The sequence below is a fragment of the Pipistrellus kuhlii genome, unplaced genomic scaffold (genome assembly GCF_014108245.1).
Source record: "Pipistrellus kuhlii isolate mPipKuh1 unplaced genomic scaffold, mPipKuh1.p scaffold_m20_p_11, whole genome shotgun sequence".
Lineage (NCBI taxonomy): Eukaryota > Metazoa > Chordata > Mammalia > Chiroptera > Vespertilionidae > Pipistrellus > Pipistrellus kuhlii.
The window spans coordinates 50,632,981-50,647,003 of NW_023425416.1; the positions used below are offsets into that span (position 1 = coordinate 50,632,981).

A 14,023-nucleotide genomic window follows, 5' to 3' on the forward strand; every position below is an offset into this window, starting at 1 on the left:
GCCGGGGACGGCGAGAGCCCATGAGGAGCTTCCCCAGGACGGCCGGGCCGGGTGTCCTCAGGCCCCCGCCGCGTGTGGGGGAGGCAGCCCACCATGGCCCAGGGCGGGGACGTGGACAGAGAAACTGGCTGCCCCAGGTCCGGGCGCCAGAGATCTCCGGGGGAGTCTGAGGCTCAGGGTGCCCGCCCACAGGGGACGCGGAGGAAGAAATGGGGGGAGGGCGATGCGGCCGGGACCCACATCACCGTCAGCTGTGTGAGGGGGCGTGCCGCCGAGTGCGGCCGGGACCCAGGACCGTGCTCTGTGGGAGGGGCCCGATGTGACTCAGACTCGAAGCTCTCGGGCCCCAGCGGTGTGGCTCAGTGGACGGAGCGTCGGCCTGCAGACCCAAAGGTCCTGGGTTCGGTTCTGGTCAAGGGCACGTCCCTCAGCTGCAGGCTCTGCCATGACCAAGTCGGGCTCCTGTAGGAGGCAGCCCATTGATGGGTTTCTCTCGCACCCATGTCTGGCTCTGTCTTTCCCCCTCTCTTCCAGGCTCCCTAAGAACCAATGGGAAAACATCCTCGGGGGAGGATTCCGAATAAACCACCGCCACCTCCACCAAGCTCAGGCAGCGCTGGGGGCCGGGCGGGCAGGTGTTGGGACGATGGCGGTGAGCCGTGGCAGCCGGGCCGAGGGGTGGCTGGAAGCGGCCTGGCCCGATGTGTGGGAGGCGGGACTGGCGAGGAGCCTCACGGGAGGGACCAGCTCCCACAGGAGGTCCGAGTGTCGGGCGGATGACAGGCGGGGGAGGACCGGTGGCCGCAGGTGTGGGGTGGGAGGGAGGAAGGCAGGGTTAGGTGCAGGGGGAGGAGGAGGAGAGCCGGAAGCTGTGGCCTGGAAGGCCAGGGGAGAAAGGCCAAGGGCAGCCCCCTCCAGCACCACTGGGAGAGCCCGTGGCAGGCAGACGGACTGGCCCCGGCAGCGAGGCTCCGAGGGAGGGGAGCTGTGGGGACAGGGCTGCTGCTGGAAGGGACCCGTCTGATTAAACTGGCTGGTGACGGTGGTTGGCATATAACCTGCGGGTGTGCACTGTGAACCCCCGTGCACGCTCTCCACCCCAAGTCCCCGGCTCCTGGTCACCTGGATCCGAGCCTCCATCTTGCCCCCACTCCCCCGGCAACCGCCATGCCGTGGAGGGAGCGGTTCCCCTGGGAGCTTTAGTCCCACAGGGAAGTGAAACCCTGCGGTTCCCGTCCGACTCGGTTAGCACGAACTCAGTGCCTGGCAGTGCCGTGCCTCATGGCTGTGGGCAGTCTGCGGTCTGTGTGCACGATTTCACCCGCTCATTCCCAGGCAGGAGCCGGGCTGCTCTGAGGCAGTGAGTCTGGTGCAGGCCCCGGGGCTGAGCAGGAAGGGGAGAGATCCATGGAGACAGAGCTGGGCCCGGGAATGTGCAGGCAGCAGTGGGCAAGGACAGGAGGGGGGCAGGTGCGGAGCACAGCCCTCCCATGTGCTGGCGGCACGGGCACGGCAGGGGCAGGGCTGGAGGCCCCGCTGGAGGGAAGTGGGCCGGGCAGCGGCGGGAAGGGAAAGGAAAGCTGGCGGCTGCGGCGGGTCGCTGGGCGGCGCTGCCACCGGTTCAGATCGGAGAATAGAAACTGAGAGGAACGCCACGGCGGTGGCCGTCAGGGCCGGCGGTGACCGTCAGGGCCGGCGGTGACCGTCAGGGCCGGCGGTGACCATCAGGGCCGGCGGCGGCGGTGACCGTCAGAGCCGGTGGTGACTGTCAGGGCCGGCGGTGACCGTCAGAGCCGGCGGTGACCGTCAGGGCCGGCGGTGACCGTCAGGGCCGGCGGTGACCGTCAGGGCCGGCGGTGGCCGTCAGGGCCGGCGGTGACCGTCAGGGCCGGCGGTGACCGTCAGGGCCGGCGGTGGCCGTCAGGGCCGGCGGTGACCATCAGGGCCGGCGGTGGCGGTGACTGTCAGAGCCGGTGGTGACTGTCAGGGCCGGCGGTGACCGTCAGGGCCGGCGGTGGCCGTCAGGGCCGGCGGTGACCGTCAGGGCCGGCGGTGACCGTCAGAGCCGGTGGTGACTGTCAGGGCCGGCGGTGACCGTCAGAGCCGATGGTGACTGTCAGGGCCGGTGGTGACTGTCAGGGCCGGCGGTTGCCGTCAGGGCCGGCGGTGGCACTCAGGGCCGGCGGTGACTGTCAGGCTCCAGCGACGGAGGCAGGTGGCGCAGGTTTGGAGCCATTGCCAGAGGATGTTTTCACACGTTTTATAAACCTCAGCCACACACACACTTCACACCCAGCTCAAGGAAAGGAAAACGACGTGCAGTCTGCACCAAACACAGGAGGACCCAGCACGTAAACAATTTATTTCCCGACGGAGCTTCACTGTGGATTAAAACTAATATAACTTAGTCCACACAGACACTGGCGCCGTGTGGAGGGGCGGGGGCGGGGGCGGGGCTCTCAGGCCTGCGCGGAGACCAGCTTGCTCAGGCCGGAGAAGTAGGATCGCTCCCGCTCGCTCATCACCTCGAAGTGCAGCGGCCTCCGGCAGAAGTTGCACTCGGCCGAGGAATGTGGCTTCAGGTCCAGCCCCACGCGCTTCCACGCGGCCAGCAGACTCCCTGCGAGCAGACAGGAAGGGTAAGAGGACTCCAGGCAGGACGGCCGGACAGGCAGGGGCGGGCCCCCGTGTGGACAGAGAAGGGCGAGTGGCCGCTAGGGGCTGTGGGTTTCTCTCTGGGGTGATGGAAGTTCTGGAATCAGACAGAGGTGACTGCACACAGCACCCTCCCTCCCTCATCCTCAGTTTCACTTTCCAGTTTGTCACCTGTGGCCAAACGTGGCCTGAAAACATTATGTGGGAAATCCCAGAAATAAGCAATTCACAGGCTTTAAACTGCACCCCGAGTAGCAGGATGGAATCCCCCACTCTTACCAGTGTGTGTGTGGGGGGGGGAAGGGGGGGGAGACGACGGCCAGGTGTGAGCGGGCGCCGGGACCACACCCGCTCCCGAAGGAGAGAGAGCGAGGCGGACTCGGAGCGCACAGGCCCTGCCTGAGGCCTCTGCCCTCCGGGAACTCCACCACCAAGAGGCAGGGGCACTGGGGACCAGCAGGCTCGCTCAGAGCTCCCGAGACCCCTCTGCAGCCCTGAGTCTTCCCGCCTCGGGCACCCGGGCACGCACCCACGAAGTAGTCCATCATCCGGGGGGTGTGGTGCGGGGTGGGGGCGATCCGCAGCAGCTCCTGCCCGCGGGGCACCGTGGGGTAGTTGATGGCTTGCACGTAGATGTGGTGTCTGCTCATGAGCTCGTCACAGACCTGGGTGTTTTTAGCAGCATCGGCCACCTGCATGGACAAACGGTAAAGTCAGGCCGAGACCGGTGTGGCTCAGTGGACAGAGCGTCGGTCTGCGGACCGAGGGGTCCCAGGTTCCATTCCGGTCAGGGGCATGTACATTGGTTTCGGGCGCATCCCCGGTGGGGGGTGTGCAGGAGGCAGCTGGTCGATGTTTCTCTCTCATTGACGTTTCTGGCTCTCTATCCCTCTCCCTTCCTCTCTGTGGAAAATAAAAAATAAAAATTTAAAAAAAGGTAAAGTCAGAGCAAACGGACCCCCTTAGCGGAGCTTCTGAGCCCACACCGTGGGCGCAGGTTCGAGCAGCATGGCCAGCAGGAAGACAGTGCCCGCCCGACCCCACAGACCCACACGAGGGTGCTCTGGGTGGCTCCCAGGTGGGCGGGCAGCAGCTACCACGGGTGCCGCCAGCTGGCCCCACGGACGAGCACACTGGGTGAAGGCAGCGCGGGCGCCGCTGCGTTACCCACACTCTCCTGGCGGCACCAGGGCGGCGCTGTTTGTGGAGCAAAGGACCTGACAGGAGGCCGCACGGCAAAGCTAGCGAGCTCTGGCTCCGGATCAGAAGGGACGCGGCCCCAGCCCGGCCGCCATCCGCCCGCCCCGCCCTGCCCAGCGTGCCAGCCCGGGGGCACAGCCGGTCCGGCCATACCCACCCGCACGGGGATGATGTGGCTGGGGCAGTGCACCACGGGCAGCCCGGCGTCCATGAGCATCTGGCGCAGCAGCTTGACGTTGCGCTGGTGCTGGCGGCGCAGCGCCTGGCCCTCGGCGCTCTTGAGGACGCGCACGGACTCCAGCGCCCCGGCCAGCAGCATGGGCGGCAGCGAGGTGGTGAAGATGAAGCCGGCGGCGTAGGAGCGCACCGTGTCGATCAGGGCGCTGGTGCTGGCGATGTAGCCGCCCACGCAGCCGAACGCCTTGCCTGCGGGAGGTGGAGACACAGGCTGTTAGGCCTTGGCGCCCACTTCTACCTCCTTCATTGGACCTAAGACTGAGGAGAGGCTGTCCCCCGCTCCCCGAGGGGGAACTGAGGAAACCAGGCAAGGGTCCTGCCGGGCCCGTGCCACCCTGGCGCCCGCCCGCCCGCCCGCGCTCTGGGCCCACCTCTCCGTGAGCAGCACCTGGAGGTGGGCCGTCACCCAACAAAGGCGCTCTGTTTCGGTGGGACTGTATGACTTCCTGCTTCAGTAATCACAGAACTGACCATCAGCATTGATTACCAGACAAACATGAACACTCAGAACTGGGGGCGGAGGAGGTGGGACTGGGGCACCTCATCTTTCATCCTGCTAAGTCCCTTTATGTAACCTGTTCTCAGGCTTCAGGATCCGGCTCCGGTGCCCTGAGCCTCACCCTTCCCTCCGCTCTGGGATTAACATTCTTCTGGGACCCCCTGCAGGGCGGGCGCTTAAGCTCTTCCTGGGAAACTCCTTCCGGGCCTTCCCAGCTCTGGCTGAAGGAAGAGCTGTGGTTGCGGGCTCCGGGCAGCGGGCTCAGCCTGAGGGCTCCGGGCAGCGGGCTCAGGGCTGTGGGGTCAGGGCTGCGGGCTCTGGGCAGCGGGCTCAGCCTGAGGGCTCCAGGCAGCGGACTCAGGCCTGAGGGCGCAGGGCAGCGGGCCCAGGGCTGTGGGGTCAGGGCTGCGGGCTCTGGGCAGCGGGCTCAGCCTGAGGGCTCCGGGCAGCGGGCTCAGGGCTGTGGGGTCAGGGCTGCGGGCTCTGGGCAGCGGACTCAGGCCTGAGGGCGCAGGGCAGCGGACTCAGGCCTGAGGGCGCAGGGCAGCGGGCCCAGGGCTGTGGGGTCAGGGCTGCGGGCTCTGGGCAGCGGGCTCAGCCTGAGGGCGCAGGGCTGAGGGCTCCGGCCGTGAACAGGGCTTCCTCTGGGAGGGCCCGCTGGCCGTGCTGCCTGCACAGGGTCTGCCTGGGTCACGGGGTCCTGGCGCCTACACAGAGCTGCAGGACGCGCCCTTCCTTCACCAACTGCTGCTTGGGCCTTACTGACGTGAAGTCTCAAGTTTACCGATTTCCATCCCATCTCCTCATGCCTCGTAGGCAAAGAGGATTCCTCTGTTTCCACACGACCCCTTCTCCACAGAGCTGGGGAGGGCTGCTCCCACTGTCCCCCCAGGACGCTGAGGCGCCGGTGGCGAGGAGCTGTGCACAGACTTACACGTCTGGCCCCGGAGATCCCGCCTCTCGAGGGGAGAGCTGTGAGGTGACTGGTCCCCACATACAGGCACGTGGCACAGAGCTCAGCACCACAGCACCGAACCTCTGGTCCCACAGCCGCCCGCACACCGGCATGGGATTCTGGTTCTGACCCGGGGACAGTCGGAGGCACACGGTGAGGGCTGCGGCTGAGGCAAGAGCCACAGCTGTCTGCTCGGGCTCAGACGCTCCTGTGTCCGGCCAGGAGAGTCACTTGGATCCTGGGAGCAAGGCCTCCGGCTCCGAGGGGTTCTGCTGGGCAGCGCCAGCCCCTCACAGAAAACACTCGGCTTCCTGCGCCACCCAGCCCCGCCAGGCCAGCCAGCCCTGCTCGCCGGCCCAGTGCGCCCAGTGCGGGCAGCAGGCGCAGAGCACGTACCGAGCGTCCCGGAAATGATGTCCATCTTCGGCATGACTCCGTCCCGGTCGCCAATCCCGCCGCCGCGGGCCCCGTACAGCCCCACCGCGTGGACCTCATCCACGAAGGTGATGGCCCCGAACTCGTGGGCCACGTCACACAGCTCCTCCAGCGGGCACACCGCGCCTGCGGGGACAGAGCACGCTCAGACGGCGGTCCTGTGAGCTAGCAGACTGAACGGCACGTTCCGGGGGTTACCGCCAACACTCCCCGGTTCCCAGGTGCACTGGGGTCTCAGAGCGGGAAAAGCCAGAGCAGAACCACCTCTAATTTACCCAAACCTACCCATGTCCACGACGACAAACCCTAGCAGGCAAGTCAAAGGAAAGAAACCGCAAAGCCCAAATACACACGTTGGAAGTTCCGCGCAGACTCACCGTCCATGGAGTGCACAGTCTCGAAGGCGACGATCTTGGGGGCCTGGGGGTCGGAGCGCTGCAGCAGCGCCCGCAGGTGGTCCACGTCGTTATGGCGGAAGACGTACTTGGGCACCCGGCTGTTCCGGATGCCCTGGATCATGGAGGCGTGGTTCCCAGCGTCGGAGTAGATCTCACAGCCTGACAGACAGACAGACAGACGCTGTTTGTTATTGCCACCTGCACTGAAGACCACCTCTTTCCCAGGCAGCGAGAATGCGGCTCAGCCCACAGGGAAAGCCGCTGGAGCCTGCTTCCACCCAGCAGAGTCCCGCCTCGGCTTCTCCTCCGAGAAGGCCGCGGGGTGCAGGGCCCCGTAGCAGGCGGCCAGCCTGCTTTACACGGCTGCCGCGCTCCGCACCCAGTCACAGGGAGCCACAGTGAGAACCCACAGCGCGCTGGAGCAACAGCCACGGACCAGCCCTTGCAGCTGACCCTTCGCTGGGGTCACGTTCGCTGGAACTCAGCATGTGCATGTGCCAGCACTCACACCCAATTCCACAACGAACGCCCAGACACGCCACTCCTCTCAGCTGGTGCTGGTTAAGCCTCTCTGCTGTCAACATCCCTCTCACGCTAACCCGCCCCCGAGGGGCCAGGTGCCAGGCCCACAGCAGGTGCCGGACCGAACCAGCACCGCCTGATCGTGACAGCAAATCTGAGAACAGACGGCCACCGAGTGACTGTGCGGCCAGGAGACCTGGCCAGAGCGGTGAGTCAGGGCCCAGGAGGGACAGACAGGACTGAGGTTTTGTCACACAACTCAGTTACACCCAGTGGGAAACCTGTGAGTCACTTATTTCTGGAACTTTCCATGTAATAATTGTGGACTGCAGCTGTCCCCGGGAAACAGAAACCACAGAAAGCAGGGACGGGGCTCCCGGACCCCCCAGCACCAGCGCCCCCACCTGGCAGCATCCTCGCCAGCGTGAAGAGGGTGGAGTCGTTGGCCACGAAGCAGGAGGAGAACAGGAGGGCCGCGTCCTTCCCGTGGAGGTCGGCCAGCTCCCGCTCCAGGTCCACGTGGAACTTGCTGGTCCCGGAGATGTTCCTCGTGCCGCCGGCGCCGGCCCCGTGCTGCTTCAGGGTGTCCCTGCAAACAGGCAACAGCACGTGAGCCTGCCTGTGAGCAGGACGCCAGCCGGCCCCCTCCGGGCCCAGGAGACAAACTCCTTTCGGGGACCCCTCGCTGTGAACCGGGCCCCGAACTCTCCACCTGAGCCCCCGGCATCGGGGAGGCTTCTGGCTGTGCCTGGGCATCAGGCTGCGGAGAGGCCCCGACGGCTCCCTCGGCCTCTGCCCGCCAGCCACGCGGCGTCAGGACGGACGTCACTGACCGCGAGGGGCTCCCGGCGGCAAGCAGCTCTCCCCGGGCCGCGGCCACGGCACCCCCGGAGGACCCGCTCAGATCGACGCCTTCTGGACGTGTTTGTGACGCAGCAGGAAGCGGCACAGGTGAGGCTGACCCTCTAACCTCACACCCAGGGGCCCCAACTGCTTGCCTGTCAGGCTGAGAGCAGCCCTTCGCTGGGGAGTCCCTCCCAGCTGCGGCCCCACCCCCACAGGAGCCAGCCCCATCATCAGCGCCCGCCCGGCGCTGCGGGGCTGGGCGCCGAGGCACTCACATGACCGCCCCGCACACCCGGGGGTGGCGGCTCATGCCCAGGTAGTCGTTGCTGCACCAGACCGACACCTGCTTCTTGCTGACGGAGCCCGAGTAGTCGTCCGCCATGGGGAAGAGCTGTGCCCGCCGGTTCACAGTTTTGAAAACTCGGTAGGTGTGGTCATTCTTTTTCTCATCAATTTTCTTCTCAAAGAAACGATCATACTGGAACGTGGAAACAGCTGAAGACGCAACGAGAGACAGGAGAGCCTGGTGGTTAGGAAGCACGTCTGGGCTTGGCTGAAAGACCCGGGTCCCAGCCCAGCTCAGCCACTAGGGGGTGCTGGGCAAATGCATGATGCGTTCATACGGGCAAGTGACGGCACGTCCTCGTCTGGAGACTGCCCGGCCATGCCTGCCACCGTGCCAGTGTGGATGCAGCGCTGAGGGAAGGTGGGTACCAGCAGGCTGGTACTCACTATGGCCAAGAGCACCTGTGGCATCGAGCAGGGCCCCGGCTTTAGCCACACCTCACGTGCGATGTGGCGTTGAGTGGGATCGCCAGGCAGAGCGAGACTTACACTTGGGCAGGTTGTCCTGGAGCAGGTGGGACACCCTTTCCGGCCTCTGCTTTCGCATCAGGTCCTGGAAGTTCTTCAGCAACCCGCTCGGCTCCCCGCCACCCGTCTTCACGCTGACCACACTGGGGTTCGCTGAGGCCTGGGCAACCTCTGTAAGTGACAGAGGCAAAGGGGACCCAATGGCATTCCGGTCCAATACCTCCGCTGTCTCTACGGCGGGCAGAGCCCAGCGTGACGCAGGTAGTAACTGGGAGTGTGAAGCTTTGCTGCCCCTCGGACCCTGATTGGCCAGAGCCCCAGCCAGCCTCAGCCGATGTTCCAGGCCCAGGCTCTCTAGCCGGCCAGCTGGCCGTCTCCCCCCTCACCCTCCTCTGTTCCCGCTGCAGAAAACAGCCCCAGCCCAGGGCAGCATTTCTGCTAGGGACGCTCCCCGGGACCTTGGTGCTCCACGGAGAAGCCACTCCGGGATGAAGGTTGCCACTCGCTAACCATTGTGAGACACAGCCCAGGAGCCCAGACCATCACGTATTGCAGTGACAGTTTGTGCCTTTACTCCCCAGACAATGGGGACAAACAGGTGAGCTGGGTCAGCCGTGCCTGCAGGGTGTGCTCAGCAAGCAGGGGTTCCTGTAAAAGCTGGACTCCCTGCCCGATAGAAAGCCCCATGTTGTGCAACGCAACCCTCTTCCCGTAGCTTCCTCCTGGCTCTGCAGGGGACGGTGGCGACACAATCCTCCCACCGGCAGCTTGTAAGCGAGCCCGAGGGTCCCAGAGGGCCACCGGGCCTCCCTCTTCCCGGCGCGGCCGCGGTTACCTGTCCTCACGGCCTGCATCTCCTGCACGTCCTCCTGCAGCTCCAGGCTGGCCTTGCGGAACACGCTGCTGCCCTGCTGGCCCATCTGCGCTGCCAGGAAGGGGCATTTGCTGGCAGCGCCCTGGCTCGGGGCCGGGTGTCCAGGGGGGAGCTGTGTGCCATCTGCAGCCGGCGGGGAGCCACCGGGAGCCAGCGGCGCCTCGGCCTTGGCAGTTTTGTCCTCTGTGGGGGGAACGGAAGAACTGAAGCCCCAGAACTGTTTGCTCACCTCACCAGCAAGCCACCTGCTCCTTCTCTGACGGCCCAGACAAACTTGGTGCCACTCTACCACCACCACCGCCACCGCCACCGCCACCGCCACCACCACCGCCGCCACCACCACCACCACCGCCACCTCACCAGCAAGTCACCTGCTCTTTCTCTGACGGCCCAGACAAACTTGGTGCCACTCTACCACCACCACCACCACCACCTCACCAGCAAGCCACCTGCTCCTTCTCTGACGGCCCAGACAAACTTGGTGCCACTCTACCACCACCACCACCACCACCTCACCAGCAAGCCACCTGCTCCTTCTCTGACGGCCCAGACAAACTTGGTGCCACTCTACCACCACCACCACCACCGCCACCACCACCGCCACCGCCAGGCACAAATCCACGGCCACCAGGTGCGGCTGGAGTGGCGGCCCTTCTGCCCCCGGGAAACGATTCCCTCCCACACTCGCTGCTCTCTGGGCTCAGACCCAAGGCTCTCGAGTTGGGCCGTTTCTAGTAAATCTGCCCCAAACACATGCAGCGTGCTTCTTGAGGTCACACTCTCAAAGTCCCTGGAAGTGTTCAAACAATTTTTTCTCTGCTAATATTTTCTTTAAAAAAAGTGTTTTTAGCCCTAACTGGTGTGGCTCAGTGGACAGAGTGTTGGCCTGCGGACTGAAAGGTCCCAGGTTTGGTTCCGGTCAAGGGCATGTACCTGGGTTGTGGGCACATCCCCAGTAGGGAATGTGCAGGAGGCAGCTGATTGATGATTCTCTCTCATTGATGTTTCTAACTATCCCTCTCCCTTCCTCTCCGGAAAAAATCAAGTATATATTTTTTTTTAAAAGTATTTTTATTTATTGATTTCAGAGAGGAAAGAAGAGGGAGAGAGAGAAACATCAATGATGAGAGAGTATCATTGATTGGCTTCCTCCTGCACACCCCCTACTGGGGACTGAGCCAACAACCAGGACACATGCCCTGACCGGGAATTGAGCCCTGACCTCCTGGTTCATAGATTGAGGCTCAACCACTGAACCACACTGGCCGGGCTTTGCTAATATTTTCCAAACAGATTCCTGCTGTTTCTTGATAGACACACAATTGATTTTCCTCTTAACAAAGGCGATCAGGCTACGAGTGAGGTCCTGAGGTCACTGCCTGCCAGAGCTCAAGTCCCGGCTGCGTCACAGCACACACCTCTACCTTCTCATCAAACTTCCCGACGTCACACCTGGGCTTCTGGTTACGACGACTCCCCTCTTCCCCTCAGCAAAGTCATCCGCCTTCCTTCTAGAAAAGTCTTTCTTCATCTCTGTGAAATATCCCTGTGAGTCACAGGCTAGCCTCTCTCACAGCCTCAGCAATGTGTCACAATACCCTTTTCACTGAAATCTTCCGTAAAGGAAAGTTTAAAAGGCTGCTTTGAAATTCGCTTCGCTCATTAGAGTCAGTGCAGGAAGCCTGGAAAACGAAGGGTTCTCATCAAACTGAACCTTTGGAGCCTGGTGGGTGTGGCTGGGTGGTTAGAGCGTCATCGCATTCAGGGCTCACACCCAGGCTGTGGGACTGATCCTTGGTCAGGGCATGTGTGGGAGGCAACTGATCGATGTCTTTCCCCGCCCTCTTTTCCTCCCTCCCTCCCTCCCTTCATCTCTCTGAAGCCAATTTAAAAACTTGATTAAAAAAAAAAAAGCAAAAGGCATAGTCACTAAGACATTTGGGTGTAATCTTGTCCCCTATGCACAGGTTTAAAAACGTTCTCCTCTTCAGTAGGTGCTTGTTTGCTCTGCTCTGCTCACTATGAACTTCTGCCTAAACTAGGAGTTTGTGGACGTCACTGTGATGGCTCAGGGCAGCCTATCCAGGGGGCAGGCCACAGGCCACATGCCCATTGCCCTCCTGCTGGGGACGGAGTGGCACCGAGGGCTCTGACAGCTTAGTGAAAAAATAACTCCTGAGCAGAGGCCAAGAGGAAAAGCAATCCTACAAAGGACGGAATCCTCCCCACTTAATGACACGCCCTCCACACGCCCACCCAGAACCCCGACAGCCTGGAGGCAGACTGGTGGGCATCAGAAATGCCCACCCCCTCCCGGCACAGCCGGGCCACACTGAGCCACCTCTGCCCGCTTCACCGAACACAGACATGTCTACATCGTGTACAAAGTAAAAACACGCGTGTTAGACAATCCTGCTTTAACAAACTAGGATTCCCCTCGCGTGTGGTTCCTGGAGCAGCTCACAGGCAGAAAGGGGACCGGCACTGGCAGGGGGCTGGGGCGGAGTTAGTGTTAATGGGACAGAGTTCCAGTTCTGCAAGATGGAAAGGCTCTGAAGACGGGGATTGCACAACAACGGGAATGCCCTCAGCGCCGCGGAACTGGGCACTTAAGATCGATGGATGATAAAAAAAACTTTCAACCTAAAATAATAATTTCTAAAATTTCCTAAAAACTGATCCAGATGCTACATTTTGTAACGTACATTTTACCACGACGACAAATAATATTTAAAAGCAAATTAGGAGAAAAAGAATCATAACTTCAGAAGCCAAAAAAAGCTTCCCCTCAATTTTGCTCTGAACCTAAAACAACTCTAAAAATAGTCTATTCACTTAAAAAAATGAAAAGCCAAAGGGCCAAATCTCTCATGACGGGATGCCCACTCTCCACGGAAATGCCCGAGACCTGCGCCCCCTCTGGAGACGGAAAACCCCCAGCGCCCACCTGGGAGGTTAGGGCGTCGCTGACGTGAGACAATCCCCCCGAGGAACTGAGCCCGGCACCCAGTGACCCCTGTGGACTGAACCCCACTGGGGGCTGACACTCACTCTGGCTGGCGGGCGGGGTTTCCTTGACCTGCTGGCAGTGCGCTGCTGACCCCGACAGGGCCCGGGGGGCCGGCGTGGCCCCCACTTCCATCATCTTGGGGCAGTTCTGGGCGTAGAACAGCAGCGACTTGCCCGCCTTCTGCAGGAAGGCCTGAGGCACACGGGACAGGAACGGGCAGCGGCGCACCACAGTCTCCATGGCGGTCCGTCCGGGAGGTGCACTGATCCTGCGGGGGGTTGAGTGACATGGACACTTGTTAATCGGGCAGACACCCCGGCAAGGTCACGGGGTTCGGGTGTCGCCATAACTCACAGCGAGGGGCCCGGGCGTGCTGAGAAGCCTCACTCCACGATGTCAGAACAGCGCGGAGACAGAGCCCACTAAGGAGGGGGGGCCCCTCTGCCCAGTCCCCCAAGGCAGCCCGGGCCCCAGCTCCACGGCGGCTCTCCCGAGTGGAGCAAACGCTGATGAACCCCAGGGGAGGGACAGGAGGGACGAGTGCGGAACAGGTTTGGGAGGCGGGCGGCTCCGGAGGAGGATGCAGAGCCCACGGGACACTTAGCACACACCCGGAGCAAGGAGGCCCGGGAAGGGGCCGTCCACCCGCCGGGGCAGCAAGGGCTCCTCCCGGCCTCCCAAGCCCTGGGCGGCCCCCAGCGGGGTCCTGGGCCCCGGGCGGGATGTCCGGGGAGCTGGGCACCGCGGACAGGGGCGCGCGGAGGGCGGCGGGCGGCGGGCGAGGGCGGCGGGCGGCGGGCGAGGGGGACGGGCGGCGGGCGAGGGCGGCGGGCGGCGGCGGGGCGCGGGGCCAGCGCGCGGTGCTGCCCCGGGGGCGGCGGCCAGTTGGCGGGAAGCCGGCGGCGGTCCTGGGCCAAAGGCCTGGGGCGCCCTGACCCCGGCGGCAGGTGAGGCGGTGGGGGAGGGGGCCGGGGCGGGGAGCGGGGCCGGGAGCGGGGCGGCGGGGAGCGGGGCGGCGCGGGGCCGGAGCGCGGACCGCACTCACCTGCGCCGGTCACGGTGCGGGCGGCGGGGCGGCGGGGCGGCGGGGCGGCGGCGCGGACAGCGGGCGGCGCGGGAGCGTGTCCTTGTCGGGCGGGGGCCGGCGCCGGCCTGATATAGGGCGGGAGCGAGCGCGCAGGCGCCGTGGGCCGCCCCGCGCAGGCGCGCTGCGCCCGGAGCCGGGCCGGGGCGGGGCGGGACCCGCGGGCGGGGCGCCGGCCCCCAGGATCCGGGTGGGCGGGGAGCAGCGGGGGAGGGCCCGGGGGCGGGAGGGTGGCTTCATCCCGCACACGCACACCTCACCCCCTACCCTACCCCGTGCGCTTCCCACCGCCCAGTCTGCGCTGCAGACCCACCTCCCCGGAGGGGCCGTGCGAGGGCAGAGAGGGCAGGGGGGGGGGGGGGGCGGGGCGGGAGACAAGGGTCTCTGGGGACAACTGGGACAGAGGAGGGAGGGGAAACGCGGGGTTCAGGACCAGAGTCTGGAGCAGAAAAAAGCCACGCCACCCAGCTGGCTTTCCAGATTGGCGGGAGGGCT

At 64.2% G+C, this 14,023-nt stretch overlaps 2 protein-coding genes across 2 annotated transcripts in view; one reads left to right on the forward strand and one right to left on the reverse strand.

Annotated features, from left to right (window-relative positions):
- Nucleotides 1–5,901, forward strand: part of LOC118715606 (twinfilin-2) — a 26,658-nt gene extending 20,757 nt beyond the window's left edge. The window contains exon 10 of the mRNA XM_045579517.1: nt 5,889–5,901. The gene's annotated coding sequence lies outside the window, so the exon portion shown is untranslated. The remainder of the gene's footprint in view (nt 1–5,888) is intronic.
- ALAS1 (5'-aminolevulinate synthase 1) lies at nt 2,344–13,541 on the reverse strand. Its single transcript, XM_045579518.1, has 11 exons — nt 13,490–13,541; nt 12,486–12,712; nt 9,396–9,617; nt 8,582–8,731; nt 8,023–8,242; nt 7,306–7,490; nt 6,359–6,538; nt 5,943–6,107; nt 4,013–4,281; nt 3,185–3,347; nt 2,344–2,620 (listed from the first exon to the last, which is right to left on the reverse strand). The coding sequence occupies exons 2-11, from the start codon at nt 12,682–12,684 to the stop codon at nt 2,460–2,462; spliced, it is 1,914 nt and encodes a 637-aa protein (XP_045435474.1). The 5' UTR covers nt 12,685–12,712; nt 13,490–13,541; the 3' UTR covers nt 2,344–2,459.
- Between the last annotated feature and the right edge of the window lie 482 nt (nt 13,542–14,023).

Excerpts from the sequence above, each read along its gene's own strand:
- ALAS1 (XM_045579518.1), bottom strand. The coding sequence starts at position 12,684 with ATGGAGACTGTGGTGCGCCGCTGCCCGTTCCTGTCCCGTGTGCCTCAG. Across the intron at positions 8,243-8,581 it reads CCAGGACAACCTGCCCAAGT|CTGTTTCCACGTTCCAGTAT; the intron begins GTAAGTCTCGCT and ends TTGCGTCTTCAG. Across the intron at positions 6,539-7,305 it reads GCTGGCGAGGATGCTGCCAG|GCTGTGAGATCTACTCCGAC; the intron begins GTGGGGGCGCTG and ends TCTGTCTGTCAG.